General features: G+C 43.2%; 1 protein-coding gene across 2 annotated transcripts in view; it reads right to left on the reverse strand.

Annotated features, from left to right (window-relative positions):
* Positions 1-20,309, reverse strand: part of RFTN1 (raftlin, lipid raft linker 1) — a 195,758-nt gene that overhangs the window by 70,228 nt on the left and 105,221 nt on the right. For both annotated transcript variants that reach the window (XM_082685095.1, XM_082685096.1), the window contains exon 4: positions 18,078-18,186. In XM_082685095.1, coding sequence (XP_082541221.1) covers positions 18,078-18,186 — 109 coding nt within the window. The remainder of the gene's footprint in view (positions 1-18,077; positions 18,187-20,309) is intronic.

Genomic DNA, 20,309 nt, shown 5'->3' on the forward strand with positions numbered 1-20,309 from the left:
CACATCATTTGCCACTCACCTCATTTTAACAGTGAAAAAAAAAACCCTGAAGCCTAGAAAAATTAAGGGGTTGCAGGTCCAGGGGTACATCTTAAGAAACCCAACTGTTAAAATAAGATTATTTGTAGTCCCTTGAGTTTCTAGTCCATCTCTTAACAAACCAGGTCAATCTTTCCCTCAGGAAAAAGAAAATATACAGCAATAAACAATTTGTTCATATCAGTACTTCTTATCAAGATAAAAAATGCCTCATAACTGGGCATTCCTTAGAGCCTTCTTTCTTAAAGGAACTACCTAACATGAGACTATGCATTTCCTTAAAAAACAAAATGGAACAAAGCAGCTAGAATTCAGAATCCCGGAGCTGCTGAGGTTGACAACCTGAGTTTTATACTTTGGTGATACCGGTGACCCTGGGATTACAGGCTTGGGGCAAAGAAACTTAAGGGCTTATTAAGACTCCTAAGAATGTTCTGGAAAACCAGTTTTAGAGTCTTCATGGAACTCAAATCTCAGCACCACAGTTAAATGATTGAGGCAAAAGAACGTAAGTTTAAAGAACTTTAACCAAGAGCAGATGTTTCCTTTCACACCACACTGCTTTAACATCCAGTATTTGCGATTCCCCCCCATCCCCCCAGCCAGTCCCTGATTTACATAGGCCTCCAAAACATTGATGAAAGGCACTTGAACAAAATGTTGAGATGGTGTGGTTGGATCAGTGCTATCTTAGTTTTACCTCTTGGTTTTTTAAAAAAAACAAAACAAAACAAAAACAACCTTTTCTATTCCCATGACTTCAGACCAACAAAAATATAACACGGTCCTAATGGCATTTGAAACCGCCATGGTAAACAAAGCAGTTAAACTAAGTACTTAGGGATGGTTTTCATTACAATGTGCTAAAGAAATGAATGTTTTATTGTTCCTTCATAAATGCCCTGGAGAACCCCGGACAGTTCTTCTGGAAGATGGAAATGATTTTAGGGAGTTTCAGATCTCATGAAGATATGTGATCTCTTTGAGTAACAAACAGGATTTATTTTGGGGGGAGGGCTTTGCATTCACAACCATTGAGAATTACACTTAAAGATTATTTTCAATGTCCAATAACCCTTATATTAAATACTCAAATTCTACTTCTTGCTTTCCTTTTTATTTTTATGTATTCCATATTTGCCCTAGCATGGTCTCAAAGTTCTCTCCCCGTAGAATGAACTGTAAATGAACACAGCATGTTCAAATTCATGTAGTGGCGGATTGTATGATCCAAAGATGGCCACAACAGGATTTCACGTTCCAAAAGGTCTGCTAGAACCGTGCTGCTCCCTAACCAAAAAGCAGAGTCTATGTCCTTCTACTTGAACCAGTATGGGCTTCTGTGATGGTTTTGACCAATGAGTAAGGCAAAGTAAGGTGAGGCCTTGTCATAAAAGTTCGATGAACATCCACCTTGTCCTCCTGGGATGCTTGTTCTTAGGACCTAGCCATCATGTTTTGAGGAATCCCAAGAGCCTTGGAGAGGCCTGTAGCCAGCAACAACTTGTCAGCCATGTGAGGACGTCATCTTGAAGATGGGTCCCCCAGCCACGTGAAGCTGCCCCAGGTTATGCCACGTGGAACAAAGATTAATTATCTCTGACAAATGCTGCACAAGTTGTAGATTTGTGAGCAAGACAGGATAGTTCATTACATGGCAATAGACCTCCTCTTAAAATACAGCAGTCCTCACTAACTCATACCCCTGGGAAGATACCAGACTATAGTCATTTCAAGTCAAACCCACGTCCTTTATAACGGATGCAGCTAGCAGCGCTCTCAAATATGCAGAAACGTAAAAAAAGATAACATGAATACTTCCAAGAAGTGGGCCTTGAGGGATACGCTCGCATCGAAAGGTAAGAAGAGTTTGTAATTAGCGTCACAGTTTGTAATGATGCATTCAAACTGCTGGGGTGAGCGGGTACTCAGAGGTGAGCACTGCCCCTGCAGCGTGCCTTCCATTATTAATCGGCTGCGCAAACCTGTAGACAAGCATGAGCTCGGTTCTTGTTTATCACAAGTTATAAAGGTGCAGAATGTGAATTAATGATGATATTTTACTATTCAAGAATGACACAGAATAATGCCCACATTCCCAGGCACCATCAGAGTCAGGAGGGGTTGTGAAGACCTCTGCTAAGCATGAGGCTCAGGGAAAAAAATTCGTCCGTGTTATTCTTCCGGTGTCCTAAAGAGAATCTTCCATTGCCCTCTGGGGAGGGTCTCAGAAGGTAGTCAGAGGAGCAGCTGCGTCTCTCATTCAAAATGGGAAGTCACTGAAATGAAGTTTCTACACCAACTGAATGATAAAGAGTTCCATCAGAAGCTAACCTTATTTCTGCCAGGAATGTATTTAAACATTTTATTTTAAGGCTTTTCCATCTTTTCAGGTATTTTCTTTTGACTTCTACTCCCTGTGTCCTCCATACGCCAACCTTTTCCTCTCTGAAGATGCTTTCTTTATAAAACCTTCTTTGTCTTCTGCTCCATAATATCCTTATCACCCCACCAATAACACCCGTACTGCCTCCACCGATAACATCCCCATCTCTGCTGCCAATAACAACCTCCTTTAAAGAAAACGTGGTATATGTAAACGATAAACAACCATTAACAAGATTGAAATCCTATCATTTGCAACAACATGGGTGCACCTGGAGGGCGTGATGCTAAGTGAAATAAGTCAGGCAGGAGACGACAAATACGGTAGGATAGAACTTATCCGTGAAATCTAAAAAAGGCAAACTCACAGAAACAGAGAGAAACAGGGAGCTGGGGGTCAAAGGGTACAAATTTACAGTTATAAGATTAATATGTTCTGGGAATGTAATGCCCACCGTGATGACTATTGTTAACAATACCGTACACACTGCATAATGGAAATTTGGTAAAAGACTAGAGGCTAATGCTTGCACCATAAAAAAAGGTAACTATGGATATGTTAATTAACCTTAATGTAGCAATGACTTCACAATATGTAGGTATACACAATCATCATGTACACTTTAAATTTACACAGTGTTATCTGTCACATATCACAATAAAACTGGGGAAAAAAATAAGATTCCCCACTACTCCTACCAATATACCATTCCTATCACCCTCACCAATAATACTGCTACTACCCCAAACAATAACATCCCTAATATCGCATCTAATTACGTGCCTACTACCAATCCTCTCCAGCTACCTTTCCAATATGCAGGAATATTTCTGTAAGGCTAACAGAATGAAGATGTAGATTGGGAAGTAATGAGTTAGATGGGAAACTTTGGTTTGATCAATTTTCTCTGACTCCTTAGGCTAAATGTATAATAACTGGTTATTAGAATACTTGGATCTTTTGTCCAAACATACATATCCTTGTGTTCCTTTTACAGATCACAGCACCACCCACATCATGATAATATATCTTAGTTTTTAGTCCTGTAAGCACTTAGGTCAGAAGTGATCCAACAAGTGTATCATTTAAAGTTTTGATTTTCCTCACAACATGCTTTTTTCAATTGGAGTCTCACTCAGACTGCAACGCCAACTTCTAACCTTAAAAAAAAGAAAGAAATGTGCAAAAATCTTATATTAAACTCTTAAATTAAACCCTTATAATATAATTATATTATAAGTACTTATAATATTTTATAATATATTATATTATATATACTTACAATATAAAAATCTTATATTAAACCCTTATATTAAACTCCCGTCACAGTTGTTAGTTAAGGGGAAAGACAAAAACAGTTATCACTCAGCAAACATTGATTTACTGGATGGAGAGCACAGGGAATACTAAAATGAGCCTGTCTGGTGTTCAAATCCAGCATGCCACCATCATAAACCATAATAAATTAGTCAAATAAACCTCTTTGATGAGGCTAGACTGATCACAGAATCACAGAATATTAGAGATTATCAATGTGCAAAAGCCTCATTTTACAGGGAAGAAACAAAGAATTCAAAAGTGTTGTGCCTTGCTTAAGTCACAAGTTTCCCTTACTGGAATCAGAAGAAAATTCTGGAATTGGACTTTTAAAATTCCAGAGTTCTCCTTGAGGAGGCAAGTCAGTTTCAGTAAATGAATACTCTGTGTCCAAATGCTTTCCCCCACCTTTCCCTAAAAGCCTGTTCAAAACCACCGACTGATCCCGGCATGACCTGCTCTCTGAGTGGGAATTCTCCCCCAAGGCAGTAAAGGGGAAAACCTTACAGGGCGGTAATCCTGTCACACTGGTTCTCAAAAACCCTCAGAAAGATTCCACATAATCTCAAGCAATCCAAGTGAAACCTTCCAGTTTCGGGTGAAGATACAAGAGGCAGTCTAACTGCTTGGCAGGATAAACTCCACTTCTCAGAGGAGACACCCCACCCTCCGCATGCCGTGGGGCCGCTCCAGATTCCCACATTCATTGTCTGTGCTGGATCCCACACAAATCTGGCAGACAGGAGGTCTCACTGAGTGGGGATGTTCGCCACCTCTGAACAACGCAGACGGGGAAGTTCAACCTGTGCTGCGAACCCGACATGTGTTCACTGACGGTGCATAATTAGCACTCAAAACATGTTCCATCTCATAAAGAAAGATAGATAGAGAGATAGATGCATGCATGTCACTTTGGAAACTTTCCTGGTGATAACAGTAATTTCCATATTTGTAAACGTGTCTGCTGAGAAGCACGGAGTAGAAACGAGTGACAGGAGGACCTTCACAAGTCACTTCCAGAAAGGGTTATACTCAACAGGTTTCGAACACCCTGAACACTGGGAAAAGTTACTGCAAGTTACAGGGAAAAAGAAAAATGTATGAATGTCTGTCTCCTTTATCATCACTGCATTACCTCTGAAAGCATCTGTCTACACAATTCTGATACTGCTCAAGCCTCGGAAACCCACCAGCTCTCCCTCTTTCATTCCATAAATATTCCCTGCACATCTGCCATACGACCTACACTCTTCTTGGCATGGAAACAAGAGACAAGAAACAATAAACATAATAACCAAGTGAAGAGAGTAAAATAGCTCTGGGAGGCAAAAAGAGCTATAGGGGAGAGAGATCGAGAGAGAAGAGTAGAGGGAATCAGGAGGCTGGGGAGTGGTGAGGCATTAGGTGCTCTTTTTTAAAAAAAATGGTGGGCAGGGTGCGTGGGCTCACTGAGAAGTGAACTTGAGCAGAGATCTGAAGGAAGTGAAGCAGCCAGCCAAGCAGATATTTAGGGGGAGGAAAGTCCATACAAATGATCTCTCCTGACAAGAGTTAAAATAGCATTCATTCACTAATGGCGATATGATGACCCCCACCCCCCACGCAAGCCCCCCACTGTAAGCTGAAAGGGGAGATACACAGCCCCATACCCAGTCCCACGCTGATCTCCTGGCTACACCCTGGGTTTTACCCCATAAGTGTTATTTCTCAAGAAAGAGGGAATGCATTACTTCACACACTGCAAGACTTTTTACAAAGTCTCTCACAATACAAGGGCTCTCTGCCACTTTATTTTGAACAACAAAATGCTTACTAGGAAAAACACGTTAATCAAAACTGGTTTGAGAACTTAATTAAAGTCATCTGATGGACTTAATTTTTTAGGAGGGAAACGCATCTAACAAAAATTTAAAATAATTTAAAATAATTCCTGTGGCATGAAACAACCTTTTTTGGGGGCTGCAGCATGCATGTTTCTCAAAGATGGCATTTAAAAAAGCAGTGTACAAATTCTATACACAATTGAGCAAACTACAGTGTTGACTGTTGAGCAAAAAAGGCCATTTACAAGAGATTCCACTTGTATAAAGTTCAAAACCAGGCGAAGCTAACCTTTGGTGTTAGAAATTACACAGGCTGTCTCTGGGGAGGAGGTAGAGGGAAGTGATGGGAATGGCCAGAAGAGGGCTTTGGGCTATTCCATTTCTTGACTTAGTTGCTGCTTACCTAGGTGCATTCATTTTGTGCACCTCACTGAGCTGTACACTTATGATTGATGCATCCTCCTGTATTTACCTTATCTTTAATAGAAAGAGTTTTTTTAAAAGGGCAATGCAGAGTAAGGGGTTACATTATGGAGATTTCTCATTCACCACTGAGCTGGATAAGAAAAAAACCCAACAACTATCCTAGCATTAAACGAATGAGTATTTTTTTTTTACTTAGAGCTTCTAGTGATGGCATCACTCATGAATCTTTAAAGTGCTGGATTCCAAACAACTTGGATGAAAGTAAATATGATGAGCTTGAAACCTTATTTTAGATGCCCCAAAAAGTCACTCTGGTGATGATAAAGACGCTGAAGGCAAAGAAGCATTAAAAGAGTAGGAATAAAAATGTTTCATGAAATGTAAACATGGGGAGAAAAGTATTATTTCCAAATGGCTATATTTTATATGTCTAAAAAAGGGCAGGCACAACTAAATTAATACTTAATATTATAAACAAAAATTTAATTATTTCAAATATATTCCTAAAAGGCTCTAAAGTTGCTCCAAACTGTGTTCTGGATCTTTCCATGGGGAAAGTTTTCCTCTCTTATCCAATATACACTACGTACTGATACTGTTCCTTGCTTCTTGTGGCCAAGAAGCCTCAACCACAATTTTTTTTTGTGTCAACTAGAAAACACAGAGAACTGAAACTGCTTAAAATAAATGAACCCCACAGAACTATGCTGTCCATGATAGCAACCACTAGCCATAAGTGGCTATCAAGGACTTATAATGTGGGCAAAGCAATGAAGGAGCTGAATTTTTCACGTTATTGAATTTTAATTAACTTCAACTTAAATTTTAAAAATGAAGCAGTAGAAAATAATTCTTTTTCTGTTAAACACAAGGGCAAGTTCGAATCCCCTCGTCGGGTGTTAAAACCTTATTTTGTACGATATTTCACTTTAACTGTTGGAAAGGTAACATCCAAGTTGAGATGTGATACAAGTGTAAAATATATACCAGATTTCAAAGATTTCGTTTGAAAAAAATATATATAAAATATCTCATTACCGGTTGGAAACATCGTATATATATATATATATAAAATAAAGCATAGTACTAAACATAGCCAAATAAAACATAATACTAAAATTAATTCCACCCTTGTTTTTACCTTTTTAACATGTATACCAGAAAATTTTAAATTACATGGGTGGCTGAAATTATATTTCTATTGGAGAGCACTGCCAAGGAATAAAATGCCACTTTTGATTAGCAACTACAGGGGAGAGATAAAAGAATGAGAAATCAAAGCTGGAAAAACCAATATATTTGAAGATCTGATTAACAACTATGGTGGAGTGCAGGGTGGGGAGAGGGGGAGAAAGAAGAAAAGGGGAAACGTGCCCAAGAAACCAGTGCTTCTTTTAAAGGCCCGTGGTCAGATAAGCACGCACGGACCCAGACAGCCGGGCAAACGCTATCTATGATTCCACAGCAGTCAACAAATCCAATGACCTAGTTTTTGCTGACTATGTGTTAGAAGATTGCTATGTGTGTTATTAAAAAGCAAGAAGAATGACAGAGGCGCTGAGCACATGTCTTTCTAGAGTGACAAAAGAGAGGAGGGAGTTTTAAATTGCTCTGCTCCAGATTTTCCCTTCATTAGAGGTTTGGGGGAGGGTTAGGAACCACCAAGTGTCTGTCTGGGCATAAAAACCTGTTTTAGTAGAACAGAGAAAGTGCAATAAAGTCTTTCATGCTTGTGAACGATGGCCATTGTGTGCAGCTGGGAGACGCTAGGATCCCACTGTAAAAAGAGAGAAGACTGACCCCTCTGCTGCTAACCGCCCGTGATTGTCCCTGGTGGGGACAGAAATAGGTGTCTGGGAAAGAGGAGAAGCAAGGGGAAAGTTCTTAAATTATACCTGAGAAATGCCCAGGTGAGGTAAATAAGTAGGTTTCTTACTGAAGACCTTTTCAGAACCTTAACTCTTTTGAGGAGCATCATGACCCTTTCCAAGAGGATTTACAACATGTGTATTCTCCAAACACGTGGACTACAGCACCCTTTTTGCTGAGGAGCACTGCAGGAAAGGCACATTTTCAAGAGGCACTGGCTTAAGAGGAAGGAACTCCAGATCTATAGCTCCTTTAGGTTTTACCATCAGGCCCAAAGGAAAATCACGGTCTGCTATAAGCAGAGTTTGGAGGCACTGGGAACTAGAACGTGGTGGCCATCCTAGCTCAGTCAGACTCCTTCTGATGCCGACTTCAATAGCTGTGAGAGTGAGGTACATTTCAAGTGGAGCCACAGCTGTGTCCTGGAGAAGCACACATCTTCCTCAGGTTCAGGACCTCACAGGCTTGCCTACAGCCAACCAAGCATCCGGCTCCTCCTTAAAACCCTTAAAACTAGAGAAAGTTGTATGTGCCCTGGCATCAACAGCCTTCTCCCCACAAGTGGGGATGGAAAAGATATCAGCCTCCCACTGGGCCAAATGCAACCCAGGATGGGGGAAGCCATCCACCCAGGCTGAATTTCTCCCTAGAATAAAACATTCATTGGCGCCTATTAGCCACCTCTCTTGACATATTTTCTCTTTTCCCTCTAGTCTTTTGTCTGCTCCACTAGCCCCTAGAATGTTATCTGATTCCTTGGTTTTAGGGCAATTTCTCTGCAAAGACCACAAAGAAATGCAGGCCTGACAACCACAGGCTGCCCACACAGCCAAGAACAGGCTGCTTTCTGCTCTAGACACATCTAACTGCCATTTTAGGAATCCCCAGTTAATTCTGTTTCCGTTTTAACCTACAAGTGTGCTTATTATTATTATTTCATGCACTATGTGCTGCAAAAGCTAAAAATTACATATAATTGCAATGCTTCACACATGGGCAAGTTCTAATCCCCTTGTCGGGTGTTAAAATTCAGTTACTTAATAAAAAATTACATTAAGGAGAACAATGAAGATAATTCAGCAAGCCCATGGAAAGGAAGAACATCTTAAATTTAAAAGTGAAAAAAAAAAAAACCCAACCCACTTCACAAGACTAGAAACCTCAGAACCAGGAAGAACACAGGAACACACACGAGTTCTATAGGGTAAAGGACAGTGGTTTTAGAGCATAACCTAAAGATATTTTGGAACAGGCCTTGCGTGCTGGAAAGGGAAAAGCCACCAAACCACGTTCCACAGAGGTGGCCAATGACCTCATGGCCACATCACCTTTCTGATTTGTAGTCTTGATACACGAACAGGGTTGACAACCCTCCCTTGCTGAGATACTGTCAACCTCCATTGCCCTCTCTGTTCTAGTTTCCTTCAGACCTCTTAGTGACTTCCTTTCTGCCTCTTTTCTCTGCATGGCACTCAGTGCTGGAATTCCTCAGGGCTCAGCATCCTTCCTTCCTCAGTGATTTCATCCATGATCAAGTTTCAATTAGCATTTTCCAGCTGGTGTCTCCAGCCCAGATGGCTGCTGTGAGCTCCTGCACTGGAGAAATAAGGCCCTGGTCCATAGTCCTCCTAATCTCAGCAAAGGCTCCTGTCCATTCAGTTGCTCAGGCCAAATCTGCTCCTCTCCGCCACACCCTGTGACCCAATCCAATTTGTACTATTCTCTTACCTTGCTGAGTTCCTTGGCTCCATAGTTCTCAAGTCAAACCTCCTCTCCACACTTCCACTCCAACTGTAAGCGAAGCTACAATCTCCAATCCTCTACACAGAGATACTCCAACAGTGTCCTAACTCCACCTACTCCTGCCTCCAATCTAGTCCTCACATCTCTTCCCAAAGTATCTATCTGGTATCATTCTTTAGCTCCTCCTTAAAACCCTCCAGTGACTTCCATTGCATTTGGGGTAAGACCCAAATCCTGAGCCCAGAGGTGAGTCCTAGCTACCTCCCAAGCCTCAGTGAGCAAGCACTTACCCTCCTTTCTGCGGTCAAATCACAATGGCCTCCTTCCCGTTCCTTGCACCAAACGTGCTCTGTCCCACCTTGTGGCCTCTGTCCAAGCTATTCCCTAACCACTAGCCCCGACTCTCCCTGTTTACCCCTTAGAGTGCAGTGCAAACACCACTTCTTTGTACAAAGAAGATTGTAGCCTGGGTCAGTGTCTCTCACCATGTTCTGCTCTGGAGCATTAACCATTTGTGATTATGCCTCCATCAGGAGACCTGTTCCATGTCTGTGTCCTCAGCTACACTGTAAACTTCATGTGACTTAGGGACATTACCTGCACTGGCTCACTAAGGAATCCCTGGATGCCCCCACATAGGGGTCCTCAATGATCTGTTCAAAAAGCAAGAATGCATTTTGGCCCACTGCTGCCAGATCTTGGATTCATGCAGAGAGAGCCAATGAAGACGAAGAATTTGTCTTGTTTTTTGGGGAGTGATCTAGACAAACATACAGCTCCCTCCCTCCCCTCAGGCTCAGATTAACTTCAGCTAAGTTTCCTGGACAGAACAGGAAGGTCTCAAGTCAAAGAAAATAGCAAGGGGACAGAGGATCAAGAGGGGCTGGGACAGGAAAGGCACTTGATAAGAAAACAGAGGCCTCCATGCAGCAGGACTTAACATTTTCCCTCCACTCTGAACATCTAAGCCTATGAGGGTCCGCCTACCACCTCCCCAAGCCTGAGGACTGGGCATCCAGTCCCATCAGCAGCTGATGCCCAGTCTCTGGGCTGACCCAACCTGGGCCTGCCTCCACCTTTAACTCACCTCTGACTTTAACTTTCTCCTCTCTACTGGTAGCTTTTAGCTCCCACTGACAGCAAACAAAACTTCCTCCACCTGTATCCTGAGCCACCACTTCCTTTCTCTCTTTCCAAACTCATAGGCTCTTAAACCCATGGAGGGAGGCCTTCTTTACTCTTAAAAACTGCTCTCGCAAGATTAACCAATAGCTTCTGGTGGCCAAACCCAGTGGGTCATCCAACCAGTGGCTGCTGACTCGACCTCTTTCCTGCTTTTGTACTATTCTCTTACCCCAGATTCTGTGACATCATGTTCTTCCTTTTTTCCCCTTACTTCAGAGAAGTTCTTTCTTTTTCTCCTTCTCTGGGTCCTCCCCAGTACTCTAGCCATAATGCTCTCCTCTCTCCCCTCTGCAAGCACAATTGTTCTTAGGTCATGACTCCATCCAAGTCTTTGCCACCTCAACCAGTGGCTATTCCACGTGTGGTTCTCAGCTCACTACTGCTCCACCAACTTTCTGTTAACAATCCATGACCAGATAGGTGCATGAAGTCAGAGTGAGCATGTAGACTCTCTTCTGGCTCTTCAACACTGCCACCATATTTTAATTGTATTTTCTAAAGTATCACTTCTCAACGGACTGGAAAAAAAAAAACAAAACAAAAAACAAATCAAAGAAACAAAGAAACTAGTCCTTCACCACAGATAATTTGAGAAACACTGACCTAGCTCTTACAGTTCTAAACTTTTTGATTAGCTTATGGTGAAAAACCCAGGGACTTCATAGTAAGAAAATAAAAACGTTATCAACTTCTCTAAAGTTGCTGTAGAGCAAGTGTAGCCAACTAAAATACAGCTGGCTTGGTATTTCCACTAGGCAACAGTGAGTCGATGCTGAGTGGTGGCTACCCCTCTGAGATGGGCCTGTGCCACCCAGATGACCACCTGAACCTCCTTCCCTCTGTCATCACCTGCCACTGCCTACTGATCCTGTGGGCCTCTGTGACTGCACCTCATATGACACCAGCTCCATTCCTAGAGTCCTCCTGAAGTCCAGCCCAGCAACCACAACTGTCTTCTAGAATGTTCTCTGAGTGTACTACCAGTTCTTCAGTCCTAACAAGTCCATCACCAACCTCGTTACCTTTCTGGTTCCTCATGCTGTGTGTTCCCCATCCTCACAAGTGACCCTACCTCACACTTCAGTCACCTGAGTGTCATTTTAGGGTCCTCCCTCCCCTTCTATGAAACAATCTTAATGATTCTTCCTCTGAATTTCTCTTTTAATTTGTTCATTCCCTTGACAAACGTTTATTAAGTTCTGGAGACTAAAGCAAACAGAATAGCCCTCTCCTCCAGCAATGCCTCACTTGTCACCCCAGCCTCTTCCCCGCCCGCCCCCCAGTTCTGTCTTCCACTCTGAGGACATGATCATTTACACGACATTCTGCCTTCACTCCTCCCCCGCTCCTGACAGATTCACCTTTTAAAATGGCACAATTTGCTTGGCTTGGGGGTAGGTGGGGGTGTAGGGATGTAAGGGAAGCCTTTTACATGTATTTCTCCTGCCTTGCACTAATTAAAATTAAACTCTCTGCACCACACTTGTAGAAACGAGGCCCTAACGCTCAACAATCAGACAGAAAGCAAATGATGAGTCATTTGCTTTATACTACAGGCAAAGTTTCGTGATCCTGAGGATTTAGGATATTCTATTTCATTAAAAGAAGCTGCTTAGATTTTAAAGATCTGTCAAGTTCTTTTCTTACAGCCAAGACTTAAGCAGCACCATTTGGTTTTTGAAAGGACAACCATCTAGTTTAAACCAAGCCACTGAGTTTCTGACCATGAGTTGGCCCCCACAGGACAAGGCAGGGGTCAGCCTCATCTCCCCTCAACTGCCTACATTCCAATGTTTCTGGGATCCAGTGTTAGACAGACCTAGTTCTAAGATGATCGTGTGGGTCAGTGCTCCCCGCTCCATCATAAAGGGGTGTGAACCTAAGGGGCAGAGCCCAGAGCTGAGAGCTTGAGGGCAAAGACCCTGACATCTCACCTGGACAATGGCTGGAGTGTGGCTCTCTCTGATGGGCAGTAAGGCCTAGAGACCCAGGCTCTAAATCTGTCTCCATGTACTGGACCCAGTTACACCTGTCCGCCTCCCATTCGGTCTCTCTTCCAACTGGGATAGCCCTCCTCAGTCCCTGAGCACCACACAGAAGAGACAACATGGCCCAACGGTCACAAACGTGGCCTCTGGCTCACACAGGCTGGCTTCAGACCTTAGTTCTGCCTTTCAGAGTTGTAACTGGGCCAACTGCATAGCTTTTCTGTGCCTCAGTTTCTCCACCTATAAAATGGGGCTAAGCCTTCAGAGGGGATGAGATGGGGGTTAAGACTATAGTGTCTGGCACACACAGAAATTCCCTCGGTGCAGTGAAATTCCATTTAAAATTCAAATAAACCTATAGATACATAAATATGGGTCAGCAGCATATAATACAGCCAGAGAGCCCAATCTTTTCCTTCCCTTTTCTCCTCCCCCTCCTTCCTGCCCCCTTGTCAGTCCTCCTCTTCCCTCTCCCCCTCCCCTGTATTCTGCTGCAGGGGCTCCAGCCAGCTCCTCCATCTTTATAGTAAACTCCGCTGTACCCCTCCAGAGCTGCCTTGAGTAGGGCGCTGTTTCAAGTCATCAAAAGAACACTGCCCAGAACAGGCTTCCTCTTCCCTTTGTTCGTCTCAAACTGCAGCCCAACAGAACCTGACTCTCAGCCTTGAGCTCTCATTCCACACTCTTATCTTTACCAAGAACAATATAGTTGGCCTCACCCCTCGCTTTTCAGGGCCCTCACTGTATACCACACCTCTCTAAAACCTTCCCCACAGAACCTTCCTGCTCCAACTGAGTCCCACTGCCGTCCACTGCTGGCTGTCCTGTAGAAAGACCTTCCCTGGGCTGCATCCTTGAATAGTCCCAGCCCCTGGGCAAAGCCCTCCTCCTCTCAGAGCTCTTTCCTCCTGTCTAGAAGGGAGACACCACTACCAGTCAGGCCCCTTGACCAAAATTAGTTGAAACACAAACCAGAAAATGTGTGCAACTCTGAGATCTTCAAAGGGCTTTCCAAACATTTGAGCACTTTCCCAAGAAGCTCCAAAGAACATAAAGGAATTCGAAGATGAACATGTAAGCCCTTTGTATGACATCATTCTGTCTCTTTACAATCTCCTTGGGAGCTGTGAAGAACAGGAAATTCCAAGAGGCCCCACAAATCCACCAGCCACATGAGACAGGCTCCGGAAGTACCTGGTGACCAAATCTTTGTCTCATAGGAGCAAAGACGGCCCCTCGGCTCTCCATGAGCCTTGAGACTCTTTGTCCCTGGAGCATTCGGTTCCAGGACTTGAAACATACAGTCTCTCTGAGTCTGCCCATAAATCTGCCTTTTAAATGTTTTGTCATCCATAATAAATAATTTACAGAAAGGGCTGGTTGGATGGAGCACAGCAGGAAACAAGAGGGGAAAAACAAAAAGCGGTAGCCCAGATTTAATTTGAGCAGCTAAAGTGTGCAGAGAAATCATCAGACCGCACTGAAAGGAACAGAGTCATCTTTATATAATTCCCTTCGCCCTCTGCAGAAAATCATGATGGAGAGGGCCTGAAAATTACCGCACCTTCGGCTAATTTTACATGACACAGATACAGATGATTTTATTTTTCCTAATTGTGGAAAATAATGAAATCGCCTTTCCCTCCTGCCATCCATGTTCTCTATCCAAAAGTTCTGCTAATTTGAAACATTCGGTGGAAAAATAATAGCGGGCCCTTGTTCTTAAGAAAAAAAAATCTAATCACTTTGAATTTAATTCTAATATGCAGAGAATATGAGCTTATCCTGTGTGATGGTACAATGACAAAATGAGTTAATTACCATCTCATCGTAAGATGGATCTGCTTGTCATAGGAACAGGAGCCATTATTTCACACAAAATAATGACCCAGATAAAAAGTAATGACTGTAAGCTGTAGCCGCCAGTAGCACAGCTTCATCCTGGCCTAAGTGAATGGCAATTAACAAGTGTCACCACTCTCTCTCTCTACAAATAAGGACCAGGATATTCATTAAATATTTACTGAAAAGACACAAGTGGTTTTTAGTATTTTTCTTCCCAGGGAGCTCCCAGGGTCTTCTACCTGTGTGATGACAGAAAAATTTACACATGTGTAAATTCTGCCATCAGCTGGAATAGGCTGTTGATCTTACAGAGGGATATTTGGTTCCCCTCTGCTCTTTGCACACAGAAGTGGTGCCTTCTCCAGAAATCTTGTCCAATAACAAAGACGAGCAGAAAGAAGGAGGCCCAGACCCAGTGGCTGGATCCTTCCAAGGTCTGGCCCTCAGCCACACTGGACAGGAAGGGACAAATGGCGGGACAATCTCAACAACCCTGAGCCATCGGCAGGAAACCTTACCTGTGCCTGCTGACCATGACCATGAACCAACCCTTTATTTAAAGGGACTGCGAGGAGAGATGCTGGGATACACAGAAGAAGACCAACTGTGGGTTAGAAATCTCCTAGTGTGCAAGTTGTCTAGTCTGTCTGGACCCAATGCTTGTTGTTGGAAAACCAGGGGCACTGTAGGAGCAGTATGTCACCAGTGGGCTTTTTAAAGTATATAATTTTCAAAGTGTTAAAAACATAATTCTTACAGAAGCACAGAATGAGCTAATTAAATGAACTATTAGATACTGATGTGCACACATGTGTGTTCTCTCTCTCTCTCTCTCTCTCACACACACACACACACACACAAATGTCTACCTGCACTATAAACACTACACACACCAGTATCTGGGTGCCCACTAATCAGGCTGCTTTCTCCTTAAGACCTGATACAGGCACAGTGTAATGGGACAGTCATGCCAGTGATCTGGTTTGTTTAAGACAAAAACACCAAGTCATGTGGGTTTTTGTTAGTTTTTTTTTTTTTTAAGATTTATTCATTTATTCATGAGACAGAGAGCAAGAACACGCAGGTGCAGGGGGAGGGATAGAGGGAGAGAATCCCAAGCAGTCTCTCCGCAGAGCAAGGAGCCAACACAGGGCTCAATCTCATGATGCATGATATCATGACCTGAGCTGAAATCAAGAGTTGGCTGCTCTCTGACTGAATCACCCAGGCAGCCCTCAAATCATATGTTTTTACAAGAGCACACTTGATAGTATGGACAAAGTCTCAGGTGCCCCCCTTACCCACCTACCCCTTAAATATTCCAAGCATCCCACTCTTGATTACAAGCCTATTTCTAAAATGATTTATTCCCCAGTACTCAGATCATGGGGCAAGTTCCACCTTTAATATATCACTACTAGATATATATATCACTACTAGAGCATAATTTTATCTGCATCACCAGAAAAGAGGGCCCTTTTTATGTAGACATCTACGTGACTTATACAAACACTTGTATTGTCCGGCTTATGCATGTGTGAACAAAAAAATGCCTTGCCACCCATTTCTTTTTTTAAATTAATTATTTTTATTAGCATATAATGTATTATTAGCCCCAGAGGTACAGGTCTGTGAATCATCAGGCTTACACACTTCACAGCACTCACCATAGCACATACCCTCCCCAATGTCCGTAACCCAACCACCCACTCCATACTCCCCTCCCGCCAGCAACCCTGGTGGGGGGGGGGTTGTGAGATTAAGACTCTCTTATTCTCTTATGGTTTGTCTCCCTCCCGATCCCATCTTGTTTCATTTTTTCCTTCCCTATTCTCCAACACCACCACCACCCCCATTTCTTTCTTTTTTTTTTTTTTTAAGATTTTATTTATTTATTTTGACAGAGAGATCACAGTAGTCAGAGAGGCAGGCAGAGAGAGAGAGAGGGAAGCAGGCTCCCTGCTGAGCAGAGAGCCCGATGCGGGACTCGATCCCAGGACCCTGAGATCATGACCTGAGCCGAAGGCGCCCCACCACCCCCATTTCTTAAGTAATTATCTGAATTCCACTAGAGCAGAAAGAGTCTCCATTATCCCAGTAAAATGATCAGGAATGTTGACCCAGTCTCCTGGTCTTAGTCCCCAACCATACACAGGGCAGGGGGTTATTTCTAAGGCCTTGTTGAGCCTGAACACTCAATCAACGTTGAAGGCAGGCAGACAGGAAGAGAACCAACAACAAAGGAGTCACTGGGTGTTTAAAGAAACAAACTATTATTTCACTCTTCTGAACAGCAAACCACTCCCCCCACCCCCTGGCATTTACAGCAGAATCCTGGCCCCTACCCCCAACCCTTGCACTCCCTTACTTCCCCCAAAGCTTCTCTGATCTTTTGATTCCCCTCAGTTGCTCTTGCACCAGGCCCTCACACACGCTGCTCCCTCTGTTTGGAGGTCTCCCCAACCTTTCCTGTGCAGCCCCATCACCAGGGGACCCTTATCCATCCTTTCTGTCTTGGCACGAGGGACCTCCCTGACAGCCAGGCCACATGGTGTCTGCTGCCCTTCCGCCCTGCTGCCTCCTCCCTCCTCCCGGGTCTGCCTTCTAGGTATGAGGACATGAGGTCAGGGAGCACAGGTGTTTCATCCTCTGTGTCCAAGCACCAAGGGGTCAAGGACTAGTTCTCGCCCAAAGCTGATGGCCAACACTATTCATTAATGAGTTCACTAATGGACAGACTGGATCTCAAACAAAGCATCATCCCCTCTATGGGATAGGGAACTGTCAATTACTGTGGAAGAGTGGGTGAGAGAGAACAAGGAAAGCATTAAGGAATGAACTTAGTCCCAGTTTGGGCAAGGACATTCCTTCGGCCGTATATTTTGTATTGAAACTCAAGTGAACCCTGCAATGAGGCAGGAAACCTCATAGAGCATGAAGAGAAGTTCAAAACCAGACACATTACTGGGCAGAGAATGATTCTCCTGCAACTAGGCAATTTTCTCCGGTATAACTTCATGCCAGTGGCCTTAGGACTCCAGGGTGCTCTCGCACTAGAAAGAAAGGTGGCTCATGGCAATGAAGACCCACAGGACAAGTGGAAGGTGGGATTTAGGCTGGGAGGTGTGGGTCACACCACCTTGAAGGTTTGAAGGGAGCCTGAGCAGTGGGCCCAGGCCTATCAGCCATTTCTGCCAATCCAGCCTTAAAAGATAAGGTCCAGGGTCCTGCCTGCCTGGGAAGGGGGGAAGCTATCTTGTTTCTGAGTCATCTTTAGCCTGAGCCATGTGTGTACAGAGTAAGGGGTTGCATCCCTGTGGGGCTGCTCAGAGACCCAGGTCCAAGGAGTCCCTGGCTCCTACCCCAGCCTGTGGAGTATGGCCGAACTGCCCTAAGCCATCCCACACCAGTTCGCACTGCAAACCTGGTCAGTTGTCCCCTGACCATAGGGCTCACCTTCTTAATGAACTCTGGGATGAGTTTCTGGCCTGTCAGGTGGTCTAAGGAGGAACAGCAATCTAATTCCAAGATGTAGCGTTCATTGTGAAGATCACTTTTCTGAGATCTGAAGAGAGGAAAAAAAACACATAAAGATTTTGCACTATATATATGAATATATCATATATATATCATATATTTATGATATATATTCATATATATATGAATTGTTGGGTATTCAATGAAACCCCAAAATCTTTCCTGAAAGTAAATGTCAAAAAGCACTGCTGAAAAATAATTTATAATAAAGCTCAAATTTTATATACATATATATATTATATATACATATATATATTTTATATACATATATATATATACATATATATATATTTTACTCAATTCTACACATCATGGAAAGACCTATACATAGTATCAAGGAAAACATACCATTATAGAAATTTAGGACAGTATAGCTTATCCATTAAACAACACGCACATACTCCTATAATACTTATTTCCCATGGGTTAATATCTGACAAGGCATAGACAAAGAGACACACCAAACCACTAACAGCACCTACCTCTGGGGGATGGAGATGGTCTGCATGGGAGCTGGATCTAGGGGCTATATCCCTATTTTTTTCCCTTTTTCTGAAAAGAATATATTCTAATAGCACTTAGGAAATTAAAATGAATTTAAAGAGACTTTAAAAAGGTTCAACCCTTACAGAAGGCAATCTGGCAAAATTCATCAAATTAAAGATGCATTAAAGAAAGAATATAAGGCAACTGAAGTCCTGGGGAAAGAGTGGGTATAAAGGTCATTTGTGGCAAACAGTTGCAGGGTTCTGGTCGGTGCAGAGCCGACCAGCATGGCCCAGCCGTGTCCCCACACAGGTGGCGCAGCTGCTTCCCTCTTTCCCACCATGTCCTCGTGCCTATGATGGGACACTCTGTGCATTCAGAAGAGCCAGTAGGAAGTGATCACCAGAAGGAACTCCCACCATTTCCCTTTGAGGGACTCCTACATGATGCTTATGCGGGCATGAGGAACTCCTGAAAGCCACACGAGTATCCGAAATGGAAGGTGATTCCTTGGCCCACCCAGCCAGGCATAAGGCAAGAGGAAATGGATTGCTGTTAAGTGTATGACAGCGTGCACGCTCTCTCTCTGGCTAGCCAGTCACGGGGATCGGGACTGAGGGACCAGGATTCTGGGCTCTGTCCGGGGTTTCCAGCACTAGCACAGCCACACCCCACTGGCCAAGGGGTGAGCAGGGCTCTCTCAGCCTACTTATGAGGAGCTCTACCAAAAAGAGGGGCCCATGCCAGCCCCTGTAAGAGCAGGTGTGGCCAGAAAATTCTTAAAGTGGGCGCTTTCACACCGAACTCATACACATGTATCCTACCAAATAAGTGGTTTCTGAATATGCATATTTGCTATATTTTAAAAATGAATTTCTAAGATTCTTATATATCATTAAAAGCAACTTACATTACCATTAACCCTCTGGGTATGATTTATGTGAAATTTGAAAGTGAAAAAATTTTAAAGAGGATTTGGTTTTTCCCAGGTGTGCAATTGTGATCGGGTAAGCAAACGTCAATAGCATGTCTTGATTTTATTTTCCCTCCTAATTCATCCTTTCAGGAGTAGGGATTGAGGCACATACTTTCAAAACATAAAAGAATAAATTGATTCCAAACTGGTCAAATTGGAATAAACTAACACCAAAAGAAGAAACCAGTTCTGTGCCCGAGCTTTCTTGCATTAAAACTTTGTCAGACTAGATACTAGCTCTCGTTTTTTCCTCACATTCTCATCCCCTACCACCCCCCCACAAAACACATATTAAGGGGAACTAAAGCAAAAGATTTTAGAGTTTTCAAAGACTTGGTCATGACATGCTGTCATGGGTGTTTGTGAGGTCTCAAATGATGAAGACAGGCGTGGGAGGAGGTGTTCTAAGATATGAAATCCCAGCTTCTCTGTCACATGAAGACAAATGTCAGACCATGAGAGGTTATTTATAAACACCCACTGAGATTTTAAATGAGTAGCTTGAAAACCAGTGATCATTTTAAATAAGTTGACACCATATCCACTCAGTAAAACACTCATAAAGTGAATGGAGTCTGCCTTTAAGCAACTTACAACCCAGGTTCATAAGAAATAATTTTTGGGGGGCGCCTGGGTGGCTCAGTGGGTTAAGCCGCTGCCTTCGGCTCAGATCATGATCTCAGGGTCCT

The sequence above is a fragment of the Mustela nivalis genome (assembly GCF_964662115.1).
Source record: "Mustela nivalis genome assembly, chromosome: 1".
Lineage (NCBI taxonomy): Eukaryota > Metazoa > Chordata > Mammalia > Carnivora > Mustelidae > Mustela > Mustela nivalis.